Below are 27,418 nucleotides of genomic sequence, written 5' to 3'. Positions count from 1 at the left end.
GGCTGTATCAAAAAAATCATATCTAGATAGAAACAATAAAACACACACACACATCCCAATATAGATAAATATAAATATATAAAGCCTGCAAACAAGATCACCTCTGCTTGCATGTGGTGAATGTCAGAAACTTAGGGAAATATTGGGGACACCCCTTGGTGTGCAGTGTTTTGATATTTTGAGTAAAAATGTTTATGCACGGAGATATTTTTACTAGACCTTATTTTTGAAAATGCTAAAGTGTGCACAAATATATTATTCTACCAACAAGTACTGCATTGAGCAACAGATTGTAAGCCATCATTTGTGAGATACATAGAATCCAGTTTTGTTTCATTATCCAGTTATATATGGGCTCCATATTCCAGGGCCTCTGCTTTCCAACATGGAAATCTCATCTTTACCACTGTCTCTTTGGACTAGCATTTGGACTTACTCATCATAGAGTTTTCAGGGTAATAAAGGTTCAGTGGTGGTTTACCATTGCTTTCTTCTGCTCACTACTAAAAAAAGGTAGCTTATGTTTTGCTGCCATTCTCTGTGAAAAATCCTCTACCAGTGTCATCTACAGCAGTGGTCCCCAACCTTGGGCCTCCAGATGTTCTTGGACTACAACTCCCAGAAGCCTTCACCACCACCTCTGCTGGCCAGGATTTCTGGGAGTTGAAGTCCAAGAACATCTGGAGGCCGAAGGTTGGGGACCACTGATCTATAGCTTCTGCTGCTGCTCAATATCTGCCATCACCACTGGAACTATCCATTCTCTTCTGCTTATGCGTGTGTTACTCCTAAGGAGGGTTGATGCATCTTTGTCCGGTATCTCTCTCTCTACTTAGGTGACCCTGCTGGGTGTTCAGGGTCATAATTGAGTCTAGCTTCCTGATAGTAGTGCTCCTGGCTTCTCTGACACACTCAAACCAGCCCACCACATTAAGATGGAAAAAAGATACTACTAGGCATTTGAGTGCACATCAAAAGACTGTCATGTATTCTTTTATCAAAAATAAGCACACGGACTATAAGTGATTACCATGTTAGAAAAATATTGACAATATAAAAGGTAATAGTGAAGATGTGCTAAAGTAAATATATGAAAATAGGCTAACCTGCTGGATGCACACCTCCAGGAAAGGCTATAGAGCAAAGTTAATCCATCTAAATTTTTTTCTTCTCCAAAATGCAAGACATGTGTTAGTTTAAAAAGAGATGCCAAAAACATAGAGAAGATATCAGCTATTGATTGGATAATATCATGAAGAAGTCCGATAAAAAATAATGAACAAGCCATGACAATTCATAATATATAGAGAGAACTTTTGTGGTAGAGACATTTATTGTAAAATAAGCTCTGTTTTCATTAAATGGGGAAAGTGGTGTGATCAGACAATATTGTGATTCATTTCCAATCAACCTTTGTTTTCTAAGTGCTCTATGTGTCTGTGTTTGTTGCTGCAGAAAATTAGACAATATGTGAAAGAACTCTACTATTAAAAAGAAAAAGTGGAATCAAGGCCAGGTGGCAGAATGGAGTTTTCCCTTAGGAAGGTGTGATGTGTTTGAGTGCTTTGATTCCATTCTGTGCAGAACTGCTTCTTGGGCTACACTCCTTCCCTCTGAAGAGTTTTGCCTTTAATCTTAGACATTAGCATATCCTTAAAAAATGGTGTTTATGTATGCAGATAGTGTGAACTGAAGAAAGTATTTTAGTTAAAACAGAATTATGCAGGTGTTAAACATATGGGCTAGAACCCTATTCAATTCTTCAAAAAACCTCTGGTTTAAGAATTTAAGATACTGTGCTTCTGTATCCACAACTCAAAATGCCAGGCAATGGCCTCATATTGTTGCACAATATAGTGCCTACATTGCTAGCAGGAAAAAGGAGGCCAGGCTTCACATAGCAAAATGCAGCCTGAATATTCACAACATTCATAGCAGCAGTCAAGATGGTCTCCAGATACCAAGAAGGTCTCCAGATAACCTCTGTGCTCACTATCATTCATAAAGTGACACCACAAAGGGAAAACAGAAGAAGCAGACTCCTTTTTTCATCAATTAACCATTTCTTGTCCAAACACAAAGGAAAAGTCATAACTGAACAACCCTTTGCCCAAAAATCCCCAAATTTGGCATAGAACAAGAGCAGACTGACTCCTACCAATGGGCCGAAGGGTTATGACTTTTTAGAAGTAACACTGTTTTATACTCCCTATGCAGAAAGCTTAAAGATATATATACACATATGCTTAACTTTTGGAATCCTCTACCACTGGGTAATTCTATATAAAGGAAATTTCTGATTGGATTTGTGGGTATATATTTGTGTACACGCACACGCACATATGCATACAGTGCCATCAGCACACTGGTAGTACCAGGCCACAAATTTTGAACAGACTCTTTAAGGTTTTTCTTCTATATGTGAAATAGTATGGGGAATCATGGAACCTCTAGACACTCCACAGACTAACGGTCACCACACATGGGAAAATCCCAGAAGCTGACTCCTTTTTTTAAAAAAAATAATAATCAGTTAACCACTTCTCACCCAAACACAAAGTGATTGTCAGAGCTGTTTTTCAACAGGTGGGAATGGTAGTGAGCAGAATATGATATGCTGTAGACCGTCTTGACTGCTGCCATTGGTGTTGTCAGCATTCAGTCTCTCCTTTGCTATGTAAAGCTTGGCATCCTTTTTCCTACTGGAAATCTGGGCATGATATTTTACAGCCCTGTCTTTTTGAATCATGGGTACACCTGTGACACTATACTGATGAAGTGGCACAAATCTCCAAACTGAGGTTCATGACCTTCTCTAATACACACTCTTTAATATCTTGGTTGAACTAATGTTGCTATGTTCACTCTGTCAAACACAGACTGGAAAGCTATATTCCAGTTTCCAATCTGCAAGCAGAGGAAGAAAATCTGTATTGGACCAAAATCTCTATGGATATGTTGTGTATATGTTTTCCTAAAGATTTCCCTTAGCTCTCTACAATAATAATTAAAAAAGGAAGAGGTTGGAATTAGCAAAGAAAAAGCAAAGTCAAAATCATGTATATATGTGAAAGGAAAATCGTGAAGAAAGACGTGTGAAAATGAAGTCACTTGAAATATGGTGTTAGTAGAGATACTAAAGACAGTCAGCAAAGCAGAAAAGTGGGTGCTCAATAAAGTCTAGTCTAAACTCTCACTCGAGCAAAAATGAGTAACCTGAGTCTATCATACCATGTACATATTATAGAAATGTGAACATTCTATAGCTGTCTGCTCAATCAGAATGTCTCTGGAATCATGATTTTTTTAATCTATTAGCATAAATGGGGCCTATGGCTGGACAGTGGTTTGGGGATCATCCTAGTTAAAAATCATGTGGCTCCATGAGGATCCATATATCAGATCCATGTTTTGCACCACTGCAAAACTATGTGTTGGAGGACCCATCATTCCTGTGATGTAGTCTGTGGGCTTGACTGGACAGTGGTTTGGTGATGGTCCTATGTAAAAACTATGTAGCTCCGAGAACTGCTGGATACCTCCATGGTTTACTTCCGTTCCTCATGATGCCTCCTTGTCAGGGACTGGACTTGATGATCTGTAGGATCCCTTCCAGCTCTGCAGTTCAAAGGTTGTTATTATTGTTATTGCCGTTGCTATTGCTGTTGTTACTTCTGTGCCTTTTTGCACCACTGCAAAGCCATGCACTGGGAGACCCATGATTTCTGTGGTGTAGCCTGTGGGCACAGATGTGGCCTATATTTGGAGAGTGGTTTGAGGGTGATCAGGCAAATCTACAAGAATCCGTGCTTCAGATGCATGTTTTTGCACCACTGCAAAGCCATGCGTTAAAGGATCCATGATTTCTGAGGTGTAATCTATGAGTGTAAAAGGCATCCATGATCTGACATTGGTTTAGGGAGGATAACATTTATTTATTTATTTATTTATTTACATCTAACACTCATATAAAATAACGTGCATCCATAAACTTATGAGTAAACTGGATAAACCTACTCATGAGTAAACCAGGTAAAGTATGATTTGAGATCATTCAAAGCCACAAAGGGCAGGGTTAATAGTCGCAGACACCTGCCCCGTGGCCTGGCTCCAGGCACATTCTGATTGGCCAGAATGCTGTGCTACGCAAATAGATCCTTTGGTATTTTCAGAAGTTATTTTAAAAATGAGCAATTTCAGAAATTTTAAGGGTCAAAGACCAGTAATTAAAGGGTCTAAATTAGAGCCAGGAATGCTCAGATTCCTTTGAAGGAAGAGAAAGAAGTTAAATTCCTGTGGACAAAGAGAAAGAGGTTAAAACTGAAGTTTTATTTTTAAGAGCGACTGAGGAAATGGTCACTTGGTTCTGCATGGGGGTAAAACCATGTTACTTTTTTAAACAATTCACAACTTGAAAACTCTTTGCCCAAATGTCCCCAAAGTTGGCACAGAGGAAGAGCAGACATTCTGCTACAGCTGTGCCAAATTTGGTGCTGATCTGAAGTCTGGTCTCTTAGTTATATTTTGTTGTTGTTGTTTGGGGCACTCCTATCTTTTGATTTTGCTAGTAGATTTCTGTTTACTGTGCTTAAGTAAAATATAACTAACTAAGCAACAAGATTTCAGTCATTGAATCATTTCTGGTATTTTCAGACTCCATGCAAATTTAGATACACCCAATATACAAACAACCTGTGAAAAAATAGGAAAAGAGGGAGTAGAACCATGGTTCTTGCATCCACACAGCTATATATGTTTCACACCACACACACCCCATGTGGTCAGAACTTAATAGACTATGGTAATCAAAATGGTATTGATGTTCAGAAGACGGTGTGCAAACAGAAAAGCAATGGCGCTGTAGTGCTAGTCTTCTTCTTTGCAGAACTATCCCCTTGAGTGGAAGCACCCTATCTCTAGATAGCCACAAATATGAGCAACCCAATTTAGGCAATACTGGGATATATCCTACCTTCATTCCAATTCATGTCTCAAGAAATGTACTGAAATTTGTTTTTTTTTTTAACTTAATTTTTATTTTATACAAAAAAAATACACAAAAGAACACATACATAACAACAAAAATACAAATTTGAAATTTGAAAATAACCTATGTAAAAGAGTAGGGACGTGTGGCACTGCAGGTTAAACTGCAGAAGCCTCTGTGCTGCAAGGTTGGAAGACCAACAGTCATAAGATTGAATCCACGCGACGGAGTGAGCGCCCGTCGCTTGTCCCAGCTCCTGCCAGCCTAGCAGTTCTAAAGCATGTAAATACGAGTAGATAAATAGGTACCACCTCGGTGGGAAGGTAACAGCATTCTGTGTCTAGTTGCACTGGCCACGTGACCACGGAAACTGTCTACGGACAAATGCTGGATCTATGGCTTGGAAACAGGGATGAGCACCACTGCTAGAGTCGGACACGACTGAACTAAATATCAAGGGGAACCTTTACCTTTACCTATGTAAAAGAGAAGAGAGACTCATCTAACTTCTTTATTCAGAAGTCTTATAAAAGCCTTCATTCTTCTGGAAACCTAGTGTGCAATTTTCATTTACTATGTTAAATTGTCTTTGTGCTTTAAATAATTAAAATATGTTGATGGATGTTCAACTGTTATTTTTACAGCTCTTCCTGTTCCTAGTGTTTGTGAATCAAATGGTATTTACATTTCTTCACGAAACACACACACACACACATAATAAGCTCTTTTAAACTTTGCAGAGGAATTTATTTCATTTAGTCGTTTAGTTGTGTCCGACTCTTCGTGACCCCATGGACCAGAGCATGCCAGGCCTCCTATCTTCCACTGCCTCCCGGAGTTGTGCCAAATTCATGTTGGTTACTTCGCAGACACTGTCCAGCCATCTCATCCTCAGTCGTCCCCTTCTCCACTTGCCGTCACACTTTCCTAACATCAAGGTTTTTTCCAAGGAGTCTTTTCTTCTCATGAGATGGCCAAAGTACTGGAGCCTCAGCTTCAGGATCTGTCCTTCCAGTGAGCACTCAGGGTTGATTTCCTTTAGAACTGATAGGTTTGTTCCTCCAGCACCACAATTCAAAAGCATCAATTCTTCGGTGGTCTGCTTTCTTTATGGTCCAGCTCTCACTTCCATACATCACTACAGGAAAAACCATAGCTTTGACTATGCGGACTTTTGTTGGCCATGTGATGTCTCTGCTTTTTAAGATGCTGTCAAGATTTGTCATCGCTTTCCTCCCAAGAAGCAGGCGTCTTTTAATTTCGTGGCTGCTGTCACCATCTGCAGTGATCATGGAGCCCAGGAAAATAAAATCTGTCACTTCCTCCATGTCTTCCCCTTCTATTTCCCAGGAGGTGATGGGACCAGTGGCCATGATCTTAGTTTTTTTGATGTTGAGTTTCAGACCGTTTTTTGCACTCTCCTCTTTCACTCTCATTACAAGGTTCTTTAATTCCTCCTCACTTTCTGCCATCAGAGTGGTATCATCTGCATATCTGAGGTTGTTGATATTTCTTCCGGCAATCTTAATTCCAGCTTGGGATTCCTCCAGTCCAGCCTTCCGCATGATGTATTCTGCATATAAGTTAAATAAGCTGGGGGACAATATACAGCCTTGTTGTACTCCTTTCCCAATTTTGAACCAATCAGTTGTTCCATGTCCAGTTCTAACTGTTGCTTCCTGTCCCACATATAGGTTTCTCAGGAGGTAGATAAGGTGGTCAGGCACTCCCATTTCTTTAAGAACTTGCCATAGTTTGCTGTGGTCCACACAGTCAAAGGCTTTTGCATAGTCAATGAAGCAGAAGTAGATATCTTTCTGGAACTCTGTGGCTTTCTCCATAATCCAGCACAAGTTAGCAATTTGGTCTCTAGTTCCTCTGCCTCTTCGGAATCCAGCTTGTACTTCTGGGAATTCTCGGTCCACATACTGCTGAAGCCTACCTTGGAGGATTTTGAGCATAACCTTGCTAGCGTGTGAAATGAGTGCAATTGTGCGGTAGTTGGAGCATTCTTTGGCACTGCCTTTCCTTGGGATTGGGATGTAGACTGATCTTTTCCAATCCTCTGACCACTGTTGGGTTTCCCAAACTTGCTGGCATATTGAATGTAGCACCTTAACAGCCTCATCTTTTAATATTTTAAATAGTTCAACTGGAATGCCATCACCTCCACTGGCCTTATTGTTAGCCAGGCTTTCTACGGCCCACTTGACCAGAGGAATAGCAGGATATAAATGTTTTAAAGTAAATCAAATAAATGATTTTGAGCTTTGCTCTATAATGTTTTGTGCTAATCCCTTGTAAATATTTTTGATTCTTTGCCAATTTTGACTAGATCTAATGTTACAAAATAATTTTGTAACATTAATGATCTGAACCTGAAGCTAAATAAATTAAATAAGAGCACTGACTTACAGGAATCATAACCTTCATTTTCAACATAAGTGAAAATGATTTGTAACAAATTGCCTGAGGAAACTATTTTTCTTTAAAAACATTCAAAATACTTAACATTAATTTTAAAGATATCCATAAGACCCTGCATGCAGACTTTTAATATAGTCATCATTGGTCACTGCCATGTTTGTAATTTGTCAATGAAATAGGCACTACAAGTGAATTAATGATTTACCCCTTGTGGAAACCATTCCATTGTCATTGTTAAGGCAGAGTTATAGCACTCATGAGAAGGAAAGGACAAGAAAATTATAAAATGTGCACTGTTGTTAACATAGACATTATAATGAATAATAAATTGCCCAAAACTGCCAAGAAAATGAGTGAGATACAAAGATTTTCCTGTTGATGGACTTTTATTGTAGATCTCTTAATAATGAGGTCTTCCTTGTTCTGGATGATTCAAAGCAAGCAACACATGTTGGTAATTCTGTCACCATAAATGTGATGATCATGATTTATTGAAATGTGGTCAGTTCATGCTAATATGACTTTTGCTTCCAGTGGGTGTCCAAACTCATTTGCTTAAGGAGACACAAAACCTATTCACGCATGAATGAATGCAGTCTCTTCAACATACTTAAGAGGGGAGCATCTAGCTCTGCCCTTCCTTGTTTGATGCTTCTATCTAAGCATGTGAATGTGACTTAATTCATTAATGCCTGAACAGGGAGAGAGAGAGAGAGAGAGAGAGAGAGAGAGAGAGAGAGAGAGAGAGAGAGAGAGAGAACTTTTAAGTTAACCCTTTGTTAAACTTCTGAATAGAGTTAAGGTTTCTCACTATCTGAATTAGAACAAAGAAAACCTATCTCTGCCTATATAGGACAGATCTCTCCATATTTTAATCTCCTTTATCTGCATATTGATTATTTTTTTAAAAAAAACGCATTAAAGGCACTGATATATGTCCGGATAAAATTGCTTAGACCCTGGTATGTTTAAACTTTCAGTATACGTGATCAAACTGAAGTCCTAAGATATTTTTAGACAACCTCTGTAGGTTTATTACTTTCCAAAGAATAACAATACTTCTCATGCAATTTATTTTTCAAACCCTGAGGGCCAGCATATTTAATAAAAGCTGCTTCTCCAGCTCTTAGCAACATTAAACAACCTTTAATTAAGTTTTCCTATTAAAGTTAGAATAAAAAAGTTTATAAGAAGTTTTACAAGCTAGTAAGGAAGTCCTCTCCTTTAACCAATCTCAGTATTTTCATATTGAGATTAATATAATGCAGTGCAGAAATCTATAAAAATAAACAAACATCTAATAGATTTGGGTTTTGTATCTTAAAAACATAACATTTCAGTCATAATACTAAATGATACATAAATGTCTATACAGCTGTTGAATGCAACAAAGTCAGGGTCCTTCAAGCCTATTTTTTTAATAGTGGGCCACTGTCAGAGGGGAAAAAACTTCCTTTTCATCCTCTTATCTCAGCATAAAGCCTTTGTGGTAGCTAAAGTTAATCTGTATACATTCTGAGCTTATCTATGATTATAGAAGCATTAAGTTCATGCCCAGATTTCTGATCAGTGATGGGCCTATGCTCCCACAGAAATGTGCAAAGTTCCAATTGTTAAACTATGTTCCAATCTGCTAAAATCAGACTGATAATCAAATTATTTGAACCTTGTTTTGGCCACGCTTCCAATGATGTTGCTGAAATGGCACAGAATCTGACCATCATTCCGAACTGTTGCATGAGCCTTGTACAATGTGTCATCATTTTCTCACAATCTAGCAACTGCGGTAGCAAAATATAGAAATATTCTACAAAATGTTGTAGAAACACTATTGCAGAACCTGGAAACAGTACTTTTCTCATGGCTTGTGACTCCTTTGGCATGTAATACGAGTAGCATTCTGGAATTGACCTGCAAGGAGTAACTGATTTCTATAAAAATAATTCTAATGGCTTCTGAAGGCACTAGGAAGGGAAGCCTCAAGTGACCTTTCCCAACAATTCCTGATGCTTCTGCTGGTGTCACAGTTGCTACCTGCCTTAAGTTATAGCAGAAAGACAGAAGAGAGCAGGCAGACAGGGAAAGAGGAATTGTTTTCAATACTCTTTACAATCTGAGTAGGAGGAGAATCCGAGGACCACAATGCAAGTTGCTCAGGTTTTTCTTCCAAATCAAGGAGTTACAGTCAGTGATGATGTCACTCTATGAAGATGGGAAGTAAACTAACTGATGTGGACAGTTAATTTAGGTGAGCCTAGTGGGCCCATTCCTTTTATCACTCATTTATTCTGTATCTAACATGGTGAGCAAGTGTGAACCTCCAGATGTTTTGAACTGAAGATCACATGATTCCTTAAAATTGGCTGTGCTTCCTAAGACAGTTTGAAGTTGTAGGCTAAAATGAATAACTGGGTAGATGATCTCAGTTGCCCAACCCTATTGCAGAACATCTGATCTACAGACATAACTGTCAAGACGTAGCAGGGTGGGTGAAGGACGGGAAACTTTTCTTTGTTCAACCCCGAGTCGGCTGTCTTTGAGATTCTGAGAAGCCTGAAAGCTAAATGTTCAAATGAGCCACTTTTTCCACCTTTTCTCCAATTTTGCCTTTTTTTTCTTTTCTTTTTTTTCTTTCTTCATTTTTTTTGGAAAAGGCTGCTAGTGATAAAAAGAGAACTGATCTTTTTATTCTCATGAAAACCAGCCAAATATCTTACAGCAGTTGATAGTTTTTGAAAAGTGATCTTGATGCGTTGAGACACCCCTTTTCACTGTGAATGAAAAAGGTTGTGGCTATTTATGATGTCCTTTACCCAGGACAATTGCTTCCTTCCCCAAAAGAGATACCAAACAAGGAATTTTTGAAAGTAAGTACCATGTGCAGAATTGTAGCTTATATTTTCATCTACCAGATCTATTCAGAAGTCTTAATCACATGGAGGTAATTTTTAAAAAATATTCTGTTTTCAAAGTATTTCCATTACCAAAACATTTCCATAAACATTGTTCTACATCATAAAATATTTTCTCCTGTGAAATCAATCGTGAGTGAATAGAGCTTTGAGTGACCAAGCGTGAGAAGATAAAACCTGTTATGTGGACCTGATCAACAGCAGAAAGACAAAATATATGTGAAAAGAGGAAAGACAAGGAAGTATCAATGTGAGGTAGGCTTTTTAAATAGTGAATATAAAATATTGTGGAACTACAATGTGTGCAATGTTTAAATTAGTTATGTGTCATGTCATTTTCAGATTATGACAAACCACCTAGAATTGCTTAGGTTTAAACTATTCAGAAGTGGTATACTAATTCCAGCCCTCCTTCTGAGACCATAGGCCACATGGGCGGCAAGGCACATAACCTCATCAGCTACACATGCTCTGGGAGATCTTGTGTGACTCTTCTCCCATGAGGTACAGTGAGCTATTCAAACTCCTGGCTCCATGAACAGGTGCTCCAACCTACTGAGGTATATCAGAAAAAACAGAGTGCATGCTTCTATGTTAAAAAAATAATAATTTTTACTCCTTATGTATAGAGGTTGAAGTTAAAGTGCATGGATGGAAGGTTTATGGTTTATCAACTAAGCCATGGTTTTTAGTTTGAGAATCCTGTTTTGTGGTCATTAGCCTTCAGTGGAAGCAACTGCATTAGCTACAAACTAGATATATATTATAAAATCAGAAGTGCCCAGCTGCACTCATATCACAGTAGCCCATAATTGGAGAGGCAACATATGCTTCATGCAGCTCTGTGTTACGTTTTTGTGGTCCCCTACCCCATTTGAGCTCCTCCCTTTTTGAAAAAAAATAAACTAAAAAAAGGAGTAGCAGCTGTCTAAAACCAGGCACATCATATAGAGTGGTGCCTCGACTTACGAACGTCCCTACCTATGACCATTTCATGTTACAATCAGCCGCAAAATTTTGCTTCTACTTGCGATCATAGCTTCCACTTCTGGGCAGAAAAGGGAAGGAAAAAGGTGGGAAATTCAAATTGCTAACTGTAGGTGGTGACAAGGCTGCTGCTTTGTAGCTCTTTCAGCCCAGCAGTTAGAGAGTGTGCAATCAGAAGAGGCTTGGGGCTGCCTCGCTTCTGCTTTTGAGTGTGTGTGTATGTGTTTGCATGGAGGCTTCAGGCTGCCTGGTAAGGTAAAGTGCTTTTTTTATTTTAAAAAACTGTTCTGGGTGTTTTTGCAGTGTGGCTTTGGGCTGGGGGGATATGTGTCTGTGCTGTGATGGTTGTTGGGGGGTTTCTTTGTTTTTTGGATTTTCCCCCATTTCATATGGGTCTTGGGGAGGTTGTTTGTTGTCGTTTTTCCCCCTGTTTCCAATGGGACTTGGGGGGCTTGGTTGCTTTTTTGGGGTTCCCCCATTTCCAATGGGTCTTGAATGCTTCCCTTGCTTTTTCCTTTGTTTTCTTCACATTTCCGACCTTCTTTGTGCATTTCCAATGGGTCTTGCACGCTTGATTGCTTTTCTCCCCCCCCCTTCGACCAGAAGGAATTAATCATGTTTCCAATGAGTCTTGCAGTGATTTTTTTGGTGATTTTTTCTTTGGCCAGAATAGATTAATCACATTTCATTTCATTCCTATGGGAAATGGTGCTTCGACTTATGACCATTTTGAGTTACGTCCATCTCCCCTCACAGGGAGCAGAGGCCTATTGTTATGGTCTGCCCTCGAAGGCTACTGGATCCGATTGGATTCCAGGATGCCATGAGAGGTGTCACGGCTGACCTGGCTGGTGCTCCTGTCGAGGCTCTGGTTGACGGCTGGTTCACCGCCGCAGCTAGGGCTGTAGACACGATCGCTCCTAAACACCCTCTCCGCCGCAGAAACCGCCTGGCGCCCTGGTTTAATCAGGACATCCGGGCGCTGAAGCGGGTCAGGAGATGGCTAGAGCGCAAATGGAGAAAGGACCCGACGGATTTTAACTGGATAGCTGTCAAGGTCGCTACTAACCTTTACCTTGCCAAGGTAAAGGCTGCCAGTAGATCATACCTCGCTAACCGGATAAGCGAGGCGTCTAATCAGCAGGTGGAATTATTCCGTATAGTACGCGACCTATCCGGAATTGGTCTGGGTGATGGGCCTCCCCCTAGTTTTTCGCCAGACCAATTTGCAGCATTTTTTTAAATCAAAAGTGGAGGCCATCCGCCGGAACCTCTCTCCTTTTTTGAATACAGTGAGTCGAGCAGAGATGTCCAGCGCTCCGTCTTGCCCGGTGATTCTTGACACCTTTCAGCCTGTTACGCCTGACACTGTGGCCAGGGTGCTTGATCACTGTCATGCGACCACCTCCTCCCTTGACCCTTGCCCGGCCTGGCTAATCAAAGCAGCCAGGCCGTTAACAACTGAATGGGCTACGGCTATAATTAATGGGTCTCTCCTTGAGGGCAGATTTCCATCTGCCCTGAATTACACACTCATTAGGCCCATTAGGAAGAAACCTAGTTTGGCGGCGGACGAAATTGGCAACTATAGGCCCGTCGCCAACGTTTCTTTCCTAAGCAAGGTAGTTGAGAGGGTGGTGGCCAACCAGCTTCAGGCGCTCCTGGATGAAACAGATGCCCTGGATCCATTTCAGTCGGGCTTCAGGCCGCGCTATGGTACTGAAATAGCATTGGTCGCCCTGTGTGATGACCTATTGAGGGAGGCCGACGGGGCAAAATGTCTCTGCTGGTCCTCCTCGATATCTCAGCGGCCTTTGATACCATTGACCATGGTATCCTCCTGGGGAGGCTCTCCGAGTTGGGAATTGGTGGTCTGGCATTGGCCTGGCTCCGTTCCTTCTTGAAGGACCACCCCCAGAGAGTGCAGCTTGGGGAGAGTATTTCGGCCCCGTGGAGTCTCAATTGTGGGGTTCCACAGGGGTCGATCATCTCCCCAGTGCTATTTAACATCTATATGAGGCCGCTGGGTGGGGTCATCAGGGGGTGTGGAGCCTTGTGCCATCAGTATGCGGATGACACTCAGCTCTACATCTCCTTTTTGCCAACTGCAGGAGATGCCGTTCTGTGCCTTCAGCGCTGCCTGGAGACCGTACTGAAATGGATGCAGGAGAACGGGCTGAGGCTGAACCCGGACAAGACGGAGGTACTGAGGGTGGGTCCTCCCACAGTTGGGGATTTGGGAAACTCCCTCTCCTTGGGGGGGGTGACTCTGCCCATTAGGGATGGGGTCTGCAGCTTGGGGATCCATCTGGACCCAGCGCTCACCATGGATTCACAGGTGGCGTCGGTGGTCCGCACCGCCTTCTTTCATCTCAGGCGGATAGCCCAGCTGCGGCCATACCTTGATGTGGGGGCACTCACCTTGGTACATGCGCTCGTAATCACAAGATTAGACGACTGTAATGCGCTCTACGTGGGACTTCCTTTGAGGCTGCTGCGGAAACTACAGGTGGTGCAGAATGCGGCGGCCAGATTACTTAGTGGAGTGAGAAAATTCCAACATATCTCGCCCACTCTGGCCACATTGCATTGGCTGCCCATCCAATTCCGCATCGACTTCAAAGTGCTAATGCTTACGTATAAAGCCCTAAACGGTTTAGGGCCTCGATATCTGGCGGAACGCCTACTCCCACCAAGATCTACCCGTGTCACTCGCACGAGCCAGGAGGTGAGGCTGAGGAGCCTAACGCCGAGGGAGGCCCGGAAAGAGAAGACAAGAAATCGGGCCTTCTCGGCGGTGGCTCCTCACCTCTGGAATAATCTACCTCCTGGGATCCGCGGAGCTCCCTCGCTGGGTATCTTTAAGAACCAACTGAAGACATGGATGTTTCGGCAGGCCTTCCCACCAGACAATCCATGATGTCCCTTTCTTTCTTTCTTAATTACTTTCCTATCTGTGTAAGGTTTTATTTATGCTGTTTATATATGTTTATTTTTATCACTTGTGTATTGGTAGCCGCCTAGAGTGGTCCTGAGCTGACTAGATAGGTGGGATATAAATTAAATAGATAAATAAAATAAATAAATAAATAAATAAATGGAATGGATTATGGCCGTAACTCGAGGCACCACTGTATGTCAGTGTTTATACTAGGCCAACGTTAGAAGTGAACTTTCAGTCACTTCCAAATTTGAAGGGAACTGCATTTCTTATGGGGGTGCTCTGCCAAAAAGTCAGAAATGGCCCATTGCCATGTAAGGTTGCTCACCTCCCTTAGTTTGACAGAGCAAAGCCCTGATCCAAATTTATACATCTTTTAAAACTGGACACAATGTGCCTGCCTCATCCAGGTGATTGGTGCAGTACATTTAAACACAATCCCTGTTGTGACAAACCTCTACACTATCCAGAGGGGGCAGCTGATACATTTCTTTTCTATCTAAGGGACCCAGTTTCTTTTCTGATTGGCACAACATAAGATATTTGCTACTTTCAGCACTGACTCTTTCAACTTAAACCTGCTAGATATTACTATAGATTATCAATGGCCTATCTTTAGAGGTCAAATGATCTTTCCATTGTAAATGGTGAGGCAGCTGAAGAAAAGAGTGTTTTTAGTTGCCAGAGCTCTGGCATTTCATCCCATTACAGTTCGAAAAATAAAAGTCTGAATATATTTGTTGGTCCCAACTAGACTTGACCCTTTGAAACAATCAGATATGTGCTGACATTGCATTCAACAGTTGATTCATTAGGTATTATTTGGATGGGACTATCAATTGGATTTCAGGCAAAGTTTTTACATTTCGGGAAGCATTGCTCTGACCTGAAGTCAGAAAAAAATCTTTCAGATAATTGGGAAACAATCATATTTACAATATGTCCTAGCAATCTTTCTTTACATAAAAAGTTATAATGGCTTATGATATTTAGGGCTCAATCAAAATGGCTAATCAAACCACCAGGCTGTTACTTGGGGGACATTTGAGCAACAAGAACAAAACTGTGGAAAAACATTCATTTATTTCTTACATTGGCAGTTTTTAGATTTTACTAGAAGTCAGCTAGAAGTTATTTCATATAGAGGAAATTGTACTTCATTTATTTATTTATTTATTTATTAAAAATATTGTATCCTGCCTTTCTCTTAAAAGGACCCAAGATAGCTTATATTTTAAAAAGACACTATAAAAGCTAACAGTGTGTATATAAATACTAAAAACAAACACTATGGGAAAAAAAGCAACAGCAAAACACATTCAAAATACTAAGGTACAACATTTTGAAAAACCCCACTCAGGCAGCCAGTCATTCAGGGAAAACTTGCCTGAAGAGAAAAATCTCTGTGCCCACTTACATTTCTTAGGACACTGCAGAAGACAATTACATTCTAGCAAACAGTTTACTATCAGAATCATAAGACATAGCAGCAGAAGCAAAAATAAAACAAATGAAGGCAGGGGACATTGATTTCACAAAATATTTCATATTTCAATAAAATATTACCAACAAAAATAAGCTGATCTTCCAGTGTGCTCCAGGTAGGTACTAATTGCCAAAAGGCATGGACATAGCTAAGTGTTGAGTCATTAATGCGAAGTAGGAATTGTTGAGGTAACTGCCAGTGTTTCATCCCAACAGGCTGTCTTACTTTCAAGGGTACCTACTAGAAAAGAGGGAGGGAGAGAGAATGAGACTTTTTTTAGCCTTAGAACAGAAATGCATTCACGTGTTAATAGGAATGACAATCTCGACATTTCACTACAGGCTACTTAGAAATAAATTGAGTTCTGGCTATTAAAATAAATGAACTGAAAAGTTCATTCGTGAAAAGACAGGCTTTTAGCCTTTGTTATCTTTGGAACAGTTTGTCTCACGCTACTGTTCTGCCTCAGAAAATCCATCTTTAACTATCTCAGGAAGGAAGACTTGAGAAACACTTAAAACTACCAGTGTCATTAGCATTACAAAAGATAGAATTCTTCAAGATCAGTCAAGAGTTCTGAGGTCAGAAAATAAATTAGATATATATATACACACACACACACATTAAGTATCCTGTTTCTTAAAAGATTATGCAAATAGGCTGCACTTCTCACTTGTTTAGAACAAATACCTTCATATGGAGGCTACTCATGCTGCTATCACAAAGTATATGATTGCAGTAGGTTAGAAAAGGAGCTTAGACCCACCAAACATTATTACCCATGGTAGAAAATGTAACTTTTGTGCAAGAGGTATGGTGATGAATATCAGAGGTTAGGCAAAATCCATCACCTTTGTGTTATGGTTCCTAGTGTTCAAAAGCACATGGCTGTCCCCTGATGGAAACAGGGAGCTGAACCTGGATGGATTGTCTTAGGTTCATACTAGAGATGGTGGGAGTATTCATACTGGGAATAACTTGAAAGTCAAGCTGGCCCTTAGCTTCAAAATTTTAAACCCCCCCCCCCATTTCAAATGAGGGCAAGCATGTTTCAGCTTAACCCAACTAAAAAAGGGGGCTGCAAGCCTGCCTAGCCATTCCGGCAGTTCTTTCTTACAAGTCTTTCTCCAAATGTCACTTTGGAGAACCAAGAAGATAATAGGTTGGGATGGCTCATCGTAACACCTGATACATTTTGTGCTGTCTCTTCTTAACTGGAAATTATGACATCAATATCATGCCTTCTTTGGGATCATGATGGTTGGTATACCCCCAAGCTCCATGATTTTTGCCAGGATACTGAGTCTTGGGACACAGTTTCAAGATAGGGTGAGAAATGTTCAGAGAGGACTGGGCAAGAGCAGAGTGGAACTGACTCTTTTAATGTGCTGTCACCACCTTGCAAATCTGTGTGGCCACAGATGCACTATTCTTCTAGAGATGCCAATATGCATTACATTGGCATTCCTCAAGTGGCCCCAAATACTGTTACGTCAGGGCTGGCAGCTTGGACTGTTTGCCTGCCTCATCCCTGCTAGCCTACTCAAAGCTTTGTTCCAACTCCTGGATGTGTGATTTTCTTTCTCTGCCTCTTCTCCTTTTTTAGGAGTTACCGTTCTTGAAGGGCCAATTTACGCAGTGGGAGGCCATGATGGCTGGAGCTATTTGAATACAGTCGAGAGGTGGGACCCCCAAAGTCAACAGTGGACATTTGTCGCCAGTATGTCTATTGCCAGGAGCACAGTTGGTGTGGCAGCTTTAAATGGCAAGTGAGTAGGGGTTTACAATTACAATGATTGGCAAGACATTTAGATCTAAGGATTTCAGTATATCTTGTTCTTAACTAGATGTCCGATTTATCTCCCCTTTATCTAAAACTCAATGCACAAGATTCGTTTCTGTTAAAAACACAACTGAATGTGCTAAACACCAGGAACAGACACTTAGATAGAATGTGTGAGTATTTACAACAGCATTTAAAAGATTAATAGTAGAAGAAGAGATCTCACAATTAAGTTTTCCAATTTGAAGAAATACGTAATATTCAACTGGCTGAAATATATTTTATAATGATATCCTCTTCATTCCTTCCACCTCCTAGGACTAAACACCAATTCCTGGAGTAGAGGATGATATGCCACATCTACCATATGTTTGTTTTTTTTGTCCTTTGTTTGTGATAGTTGTGTACTCTCAAGTATTTGTTCTTTTTATTTGTTTAGCATCTTTTTTCTTTAATTTATGTTATGGTTACAAAAGCTTAATACATTTATTATGCATTATAAGATGGATGCAAAACCTGTTTAGGATGGCTACTTACTTCTCAGCAAGCCTGATAGTGGCCTTGGGAATGGATCTCAAATAACCAAACACAGCTCCTTTTATGAACATTTTGGCCAAAACTTTATTGGTTACAGAGGAGTTCTTGGTCAATTCAATAGCTACAAGGTGTCCAGGTTCTGGGGCTGCAAAACAAGCCCAAATCATCACCCCTACACCATCATGCTTGACACTAGGTATGAGGGTTTTGTGCCAATATACTGTTTCATTTTTACCAAATGTGGTGTTGTGCATTATGGCCAATCATCTCCCCTTTGATCTCGTCTGTCCAAAGGACATTGTTCCAGGAGTCTTGCAGTTAGTCCAGATGCAACTTTGAAAACCTAAGCTGTGCTGCCATGTTCTTTTTAAAGAGAAGAGGCTTTCTTCTGGCAACTGTTCCAAACAAACCAAAGTTGTTCAGGCTTTTTCTAATTGGACTATCATGAACATTAACATTTCATGTACTAACTGAGGCCTGTAAAGTCTGAGATTTTTTTTCCAATTTCTCTGTCTGATGTTGGGGTGAATTTGCTTGGATATCCAATCCTGGAAGATTGGCAACTGTCTTGAATATTTTCCACTTACAAATAATCTTCCTCACTGTAGAATGATGGACTTTAAATTGTTTGGAAATGGCCTTATAACCCTTTCCAGATTGATGTGCAGCAACAATTGATCACTGCTGATGTGTTTCCTCCTTGGCATTTTGTTAACACACACTTGAATGCTCCAGATCAGCAAACTGCTAAAACTTTGGTTTTTATAGAGGTGGTCACACTTGCTGGTGATCAATTACTCAAGGGTATTTGGTTAGCAGCATCTGGCCTCTTAATTCCTATGGAAGCAGTAAGGGTGCAGTTAGTTTTTTACACATGGCTTCTCCATTTTGTCTTTATTTTTGTAAAATAAATCATGACACAATGTAATATGTCATGTGTTGTTGATGATGTGAGGTTGTGTTTACCTGCTAAGGTTCAGATGATTTCTATTGTGTCCTGATATATAAAACCATAGAATTCAAAGAGAGTGTACTTTCTTTTTCACATGATGATATGTTCTTAACTTTCTTAATGAATTCTGTACTCTGAATTAAATGAAATATGTGTTTTGTTAAGCATACTATGAAGTATGCTTAACAAATAAATTAAAAACAAAAGCTCAAAAAGAAACCAATTGGTTGTTCTATGTGATGTTAGTTTTCAAAGTGGCATAGGAAGTGTGTGTTTATGTGTATGGACATGCACACACACGTCTGTGGACACATCACATATCAATAGGTGAGGATATCACTGTAGCAAACTCACATGGCTATTCCTCTGGAATGAAGTCAGCCAAAGGAAAGGAAAAATATCTTTATACCTCAATAATGAATTAAAATTAGTGAGAAGCATGTTGTGATACTTTTTTTCTGTTTTCCAGTTGTATTATTCCCATTGGAATGTGAATTCCAGATAATAACGGTCAAGTTAATTCTGATTTATGGTGACACTTTGTAGGGTTTATAGGTGTACAGATTATTAAGAAGTGGTTTACCAGTCCCTTCTTCTGGGGGCATCCTGGGACTGTACAGTTTGCCCAGGTTGGCTCTTTTCTCTGGAGGCACAGTAGAGATTTGAACTCCCAACCTCTGGCTCCATAGCCATGCACCTAAGCTATTGAGCTATCCTACCAGCTAGAATATAATGTCTATAGCCTACAGCAAAATAGTTTTCACCAGGAGGTGCAACTATATAGGGATTTAAAGCAAAGGCAAGCAAGAAGTTGAAGACAGAACTATTCCACATATTTGATCACTGATCTGCCAAACAGCGGATTTATTCTGCTGTATACAATATGCCTGTGGTGATCGACCTTGTTGCCCCTGTTTACTTGGCTCTCACAAAGGATCACACCCTTTTTCTTTCATGCTGCCTCCAGGTATTCTCCTAATACGAATTACGTTATACACATGTGCTGCCAAAACTAAGGGTTATTGAACTTAGGAATCAGAGGTTTAATTAACACACATTCTTTTATTGTCAAGTAAATCATAAAGGTAAATCACATATGAACTGTTTCAGGTATTAACACGGATTGGTTCATGTAGGCAATCACTTTTATTCCGAACTACTATATATGTTTAATCAATATCTCTCTCATAGTACTTATAATTTCATTCCTGCTTGTTCAATATTGTTTAACCTTCTCAATTCCCTCTCGTAACACTCTCAGCTCAATTCATTAACTCTCTCCTAGACCCTAATTGCCATTCCACATCTCCAACTGTCTCTCTCTAACTCTGCCTCTCCTGCCCTATCCTTGGCTCCTCCCTCTTGAGTTTCTGTGATGGACAGGCAGGAATGATGTCACCTGTTGGCATTTCACTACAATGCCATGCTTACTTAATTTTATGAGGGATAAGATAGAAACCACATCTATTTTTGATCCTAGCCTATCCATTCCTCTAACTCACTACATGTACCTGCAGCTGTGATTGTTTCTTTGGCATGCTGGTAATTTATACTTGCAACTCTAGAAGAAAAGACACATCAGAGAAAAACATAAGAAAGGAGGAAGGAAATACAGTAAATGGAGTGGGGCATGGAAGGCCAGCCCTCATACATATTCAGGTCAGTCACCAAACAACACCACAAAAGCGGCCAATATATTTTAATATTTCTTACCTGCCTTTAATTCTATGTATTTAGATCCATGATATCTTATTTTTATTTCAAACACTTTGTTTCACTAGCAGGCATTAGGTTATGTGCTGAGTAGTCTAGAGCTGTTTCAAACATATAGTTCCTGAATGTCATTGTTTCTTGCCCAAACGGAGCAATGATTGTGCATGATCACAGCCCGTGTGGATTTAACTCCTGATAAGCTGACATGGAACTTTGTCACTGTGAAATTCCTTGCTTCTAGGCAAGAATAAAACAAGGAATTTTATGTTCATTCTTCTTTAGAGTTCTGCCTAGCAATACCCCTGGTAGCAGACTTTTTTTTGTTTCAGCAATGAAGATCTCCATTATTTTTGCAAATTATGTCTGCACAGAAGTGTTATTCTCCCTGGAGAAGCAAAGTACAGTAGACATACACAGAATGACTGATGAATTGTTTTATTTAAAAGGTGCAAGCAACCTCTCTGATGCTTCTAATTCAGTGTTTCCAATGCAACAAAGCATTGTTGACATTGAAACATTATTTACAGTGGGGTCTTGACTTGAGAACTTAATCCGTATTGGAAGGCGGTTCTCAAGTCAAAAAGTCTGTAAGTCAAGTCTCCATTGACCTACAGTGCATTGAAAACCGATTAATCCCGTAACAGGCCGTTTTTGTTCCATTTTGGTTTTTTCTGGTCTGTAAGTCAATTCTCAGGCTGCAAGTCAAACCTAAATTTTGCGGCCAGAGAAGTCTGTAACTCAAAAAGTCTGTAAGTCAAGCCGTCTGTAAGTCAAGGGTCCACTGCACTTCTTGCTTAATTTGTACACTAGTCATTTTATTCTCCTTCTGGTGCCATCAGTGTTAGAAAATAACTCACCCTTTTAGAAAGTAGAAATAATTTTTCAATTCCTGACCCTCACATGTGAAGATGAGACAAGAGAGGTTTTATATCTCTATTACTGGACACCTAAAAGATTTCCATCAGCTGCCACTGCCACCCGGATAAGCACTACGGAGTTAGTATTCAGACAGGGCAGCAACTTGAGCCTTCATTTTACTGCCCCCAGTCTTTGGTTAGGCCACACTGATGATGAAGTTGTGGTACTTCAGTCAGAAGACTGGAAAGAGAGCGGAAATGGTGCTTTTCCATCAAAATCACTACTTGGAGTACCAGGCCCTGGCTGAAGGGCAGTAGTTAACTGACACATGGCCCACTAGAAACAAATTCTGTGCACCCTGGGCTTTCAGGATAGTAATGCGGTTGTCTCTCATGTGGATTATTTTAATACCATAGAGAATCCACAAAGCTGACCTAAATTAATGTCTTTCTATAAACCTACTCATTTGTTCAACAAAGAAGTTGAAGTAAAAACGTGAGGAAGGGAGAGTGCTAGCCCACCACACCGTCTCTCAGCTTTCCATGGGTGTTGAGTGAAATCTGAAGGGAAGAGTTGATTCTATTCATGGAGCATCTCCTTGTGATTAGAAATCATGAAAAATCAGAGTTTCTGTTCATGTATAGATGTAAAAACAGTTTGTTTCTTCAAATTTAGTTCTATCTGCACACTCTACTCATGTGGAGAAAAAGGACTGGAGAAAGCCAGGGCTGGCACATATCTTCCCTTGCATGTTTTCTTTAATCCCTATGTTGAATGCCTGACTAAGGCTTCTGTGATCAGGACCATCCAGCTAAGGCATTGAACATACCATTGTCCACATTTTAGCTCACCAGGAATGTTATGTAGCGTAGCAAGACTGTTATATATTGCTGCATCAGTGCCACCTTTATAGACTAGCTGCTTTACTTGTACCCTGCCAGCTAGTGTGACATTAGGAGGGCCTGATGCTTAGGATGATACATTTAATTAAATAACAAAGTTTTTAGCCATTTTCATTATAAATTTACTACTGCACACATAATAAGTGTATTATTAGGCATATCACCTTTGAAAGCCATCCATTGCTTTTTTAGTACAGTATATCTAAAAATAACACTTGTCTTCCTAGGACATCGTGACTGAGCGAATGTATTGTCCATCCATCCATAAACCATAGTTAACATTCTAATTGACGTTGCTCCACTATATTAAGTAGCCAAGCTAGTGGAATGTTCAAGAATAGCTCAAGTGTACCGTGTTGCTTGGACTGCACAAATTGGTACTTAAAATAATATTTTAAAAATAAATTTAGAACCATATTTAGCCAATCAGCTAAAGTAAAAGATTACTAAACGATATTATAAAGAGAGATGGTACTTTCAGGTTATGATGAATGAAGACTACAAAAGATGCTCCAAAAAACTACAAAAGAGGGTTGTTGTTGTTTTCTTTTTTGGCCTCATTTTGTGGGGTTTCCCTCCTATTTCTTTGGGGATTATTTTTGCCTATGCCTGCTAGTCCCAAAGACAAGAAGAGAAAATATATCAAGTGGTGGTCCTATTCTAGTTATTTGGGGGAGGGGGTGTCTTTTGCCTTTATTTGTTTGTGTGCTTTTCTTTGATTTTGAGAAGGGGTATGTGTGTGTTTTATTTTGCTATTTTTACCAGGTGCATGAGTGAGGTCCCTGTTTCACTATTTTTTAAAAGTGTTGTTCAATTAATTTATTGTGTGAATGTGTTCTGTTAAAGATGCATATTTTGTTGGGGGAGTTATGGGTTTTTTGGTGGCATTGCTGCTTTGTTTTACTGTTGCCTGCTTTAGAAGATTGTTTCCCTGTTGCCTTCGCTTTGCTTTTTCTTGGGTTGTGTGTTATTATGGGCTTCAGGTTATTATAGCTTTTAGAGGAGTATCAGACATAACATGAAGGAGAAAAAATGAAACTAAACAGTCCGAAAGAGCTGGAATCTTTTGTTCTAAATGAAAGGATCAGCATGGGAAAAAATAAAAACAGAAGAGGAACCTTCCCAAAAGAACCTGAAACCAAACCAAACAAACCTGAAACTTCCTCTTTTTAATGTATTTGAAAGACATAGTTTTTATAAATATTGCTTTTCAAATAGAAATAAGTCCCCAATGTGTGTATATGTGCACGTGTATATGCACACATGTACATTTACCACAATTGGGGTTGAAAGTCAGTTTTAGTCAACAATTTCATTGGGACAGGGATGTTTGCTGAATGCAGTATTATGATACAAAAGTTGAAGTACCAGAAATCATGGATATGCAATAGTTACCAACACAGATAAATCTGTGTATTATTTTAGTGAACATCACTACTGTGACGTAGTGGACTACGCTGATATAAAATTATGCAACTTACCTCCCAATAAAATTTTCTCCAGACACCTTTGACACAACACTTATTGCTGCATGAGAGTGCAACAATAGATGTTATACAACAGATCAGCAAATCAGCATTCCATTAGGCAATGGTAAAAATGGGGGCAACCCAAATAAAAAAATATATAACTTTCAAATTGGACATTGGATCAGCACCAAATTTGGAAAAGATGTAGCAGACAGTGTGCGCATTCTTGGTGATGCAATTTGGAATGTCTGGGCAAAGAGTTTTAAAGTTACGATTTTTTAAAAAGCAAATTTGTTTTACCCCCCCCCCCCTCCCATACAGACACTGGTGCCCTTTTTCTATGCACAGATTTAAAACAGATAAAATACATTGAAAAGACCAAAATTGCTTATCTTAAAAGAGTATGGTTAGTCCAAGCCTCTTTTTTTTAATATAGCCCCTGGCATCTGGAAGGAATTCAGCCATCAGAAGCTGTAATATTGAAAAAAGAGTCAATATTTCAAAGGGCAAAAAATTCTTGTCTTTCTGAGTTTCTTATAAACTGGTTATCACTGTGAATGTTATAACCATAAACATTGTTTCAGCTTGAGAACCTGGAAGGGAGACTTGAAATTTGACCCTTCCAGTCAGGACCAAATTAAATCACTCTCAGAAGGAGAAAATTTTAACTCCTTCCTGATAAAACAGATATTTTAAAAAAGATTCTGTTTCTGTTGTATTTTTTTTAAAAAAAATAGATATTATTTAAAAACAGAAAATAAATATTCAGAAGTGCACTCATTCACACTGTGAAATTAATGCTTTTTGCTTTGTGGCTGGGGATGGGCTTACATGATGGTGGCTGAGTTTTGATTGCACCAGTCTTGTTATTATACAATTGTCTGGTAAGTAAGAAAAAATTTCCAGATATACTATGTGCTATCATCACCTCTGATGTGTGGTGACTATAAGAGTCAATCAATATTGTCTTTTCCAATAAATTCTTGCAAATTAACAATTGTGGTTACTCTATTAAGTCAACCCATCTCATGTTAAGTTTTCCTTTTTTCCTACTGATCCACCCCACTTTTCCCAGCAATACTGGTCACGTCTGTATTTATGTTATATGTACATGGTAGGAGAGGTTCAGGTTACTCATTTTTGCTAAAGAGGAAGTTCAAGTTGGAGTTGATTGAGCTCGCATTTTTCTGCATTTCTGGCTGTCTTTGATGTTTGTACAGCACTGCTCCAACACCACATTTCAAATGAGTTTATTTTTGTTCCTGTCTTTCTTCACTGTCTTGCTTTCACATGGTATGGATGATTTTTACCTTGATTTTGAGTGACTTTATTTGCTAACTCCAACCTCTTCCTTTTTTATATATCAAAAGGTAAAGGGGCATATTTTGCAAAACATATCAGTGGAGCTTTTGGTTTGATATAGCTTTTCTTCCTCAGTTTGTCTAATTCAAGGAAATGGCTTGGAAATTGGAAAACAGCTTTTCCGTCTGTATTCTGAAAAGCAGGCGTGGCAACACTAGTTTACCCAAAAGATTAATGGGTGTGTATGTTTCTCCATTTTATGTGTTGTACCTTGTCACACCTTTACTTCATAATTTCATTAAATGCAAAATAGCCCTTCAGAATATTTTGGCACAGAAGGACTACATCCATAGTACAGATAATGTGTTCATTTTCTGGAATCTTTTTAAGGTAAAGGTAAAGGTAAAGGTTCCCCTTGACAATTTTTGTCCAGTCGTGTTCGACTCTAGGGGGCGGTGCTTATCCCTGTTTCCAAGCCATAGAGCCAGCGTTTTCTCTGAAGAGAATCTTCCATGGTCACATGGCCAGTGCGACTTAGACACGGAACGCTGTTACCTTCCCACCGAGGTGGTTCCTATTAATCTACTCACATTTGCATGCTTTTGAACCGCTAGGTTGGTGGGAGCTGGGACAAGTGACAGGAGCTCACTCCGTTGCGTGGATTTGATCTTACGACTGCTTGGTCTTCTGACCCTGCAGCACAGGCTTCTGCGGTTTAGCCCACAGCGCCACCACATCCCTACAGAATCTTTTTAGCATTGAGTAATTCTATATGATACAAGTTTCTGTTGTGCTAGATATGGGCTATTTGTATTTGTGTCCCTGGGGATACAAATATGAATTCTGGCAAAAGGGATACAAATATGTATAGTTAAATTTCCATTTCAAAAAGTTAGGAAATTCAAAGGATACCAAACTTTACATACCAAAGGGAAGCTGAATCTTGACAGCATCAATGACAGCAGTCAAAATGGTCTAAAGCAGTGGTCCCCAAACTTGGACCTCCAGATGTTCTTGAACTACAACTCCCAGTAGCCTTCACCACCACCTCTGCTGGCCAGGATTTCTGGGAGTTGAAGTCCAAGAACATCTGGAGGCTCAAGGTTGGGGGCCACTCGTCTAAAGGATACTTTCCTGTGCTCACTACCATTCACATTTATTGAAAAACAGCCCTGACAATTGCTTTCTGTTTTGATGAGTAGTTAACTAATAATTTAATTATTAGAAACTCTGCTTGTATCAAAGAAATGCCCCTTATTCCTCTACTAACTCCTCCTGTTACGATGCTTTAAAAATGATTTATGGTTAATAATACTCATGTTGAAATGATTTTTGTATTTTCACTTTTAAATAGCCCTGTATATGTATATTTCAAAGTAAAACTGTTCACCTTTAATTTCTTTTACTGGAGCTTTGCTTATAGCTCCTGTAGGCATAAAACTCCTCTTGCTGATTGACTACAGTATTGAATATCAAGTGTCACAACTCTGGCACACCACATAGAAATCTTTTGTACTGGCCTAATATGTGACCTATCGCTGGTACAGATATCTATGAGAATAACTGATTTGTTATTCTCTTTGATCCAGCAGTTTAATTCAGCAGCCAACAGTAGCAGCAGCAGCAGCAGCAGCAGCCAACAGTACAGGTGAGAAAGAGAAATAATCATAAGCCAAAAACAACCACAGATCACTCTCACCAAAGTCAAGAAAAACAAGTAAGGCAAAACATACAGTCAAAGCCCCCCTCAATCAAACTTCTAGAATATGTGTTCTCTCGCCCCATCACTCAATACCTTCTCTTTTTTGAGTCCAGTAGACAGCAGCAAAACTAATTCAAGAAAAGAAAGAGCCAGAAGATGGGAGGAGAGAAAAGATCCCCAAAGAAAACAGGGATTAAAAAAAAACTCTCCAAGGAGAAATGCTAACACAGGCAAGCTGCCTGGCAGCAACAATAATAATCCAAAGAAATGAAGGAGGGAATCTAACCAAAAAGTGAGAAAAGAAAAAAGAAAAGGGTCCCAGATGGAAAAAGGTGGGCAAATAGCAGTCCAAGAAAAAGCATCCTAGTACAAAGTAATCCCACAGGAATAACTGAAGGGGAAAAGATCCAGGTCCTTTTACAGATTTTAAAATTCCTTGGCCCCCACCTCAGATGTTCTA

The 27,418-nt window shown here is 39.7% G+C and overlaps 1 protein-coding gene across 2 annotated transcripts in view; it reads left to right on the top strand.

The window, feature by feature from the left end:
• Positions 1 to 27,418, top strand: part of KLHL1 (kelch like family member 1) — a 262,467-nt gene that overhangs the window by 212,484 nt on the left and 22,565 nt on the right. For both annotated transcript variants that reach the window (XM_020797248.3, XM_072994740.2), the window contains exon 8: positions 17,347 to 17,509. In XM_020797248.3, the coding sequence (XP_020652907.3) occupies positions 17,347 to 17,509 (163 nt within the window). The remainder of the gene's footprint in view (positions 1 to 17,346; positions 17,510 to 27,418) is intronic.

Source organism: Pogona vitticeps, chromosome 3 (assembly GCF_051106095.1).
Source record: "Pogona vitticeps strain Pit_001003342236 chromosome 3, PviZW2.1, whole genome shotgun sequence".
NCBI lineage: Eukaryota > Metazoa > Chordata > Lepidosauria > Squamata > Agamidae > Pogona > Pogona vitticeps.
Note: the sequence above shows the minus strand (reverse complement) of the source record. Positions and strands in the feature narration are given on the sequence as shown.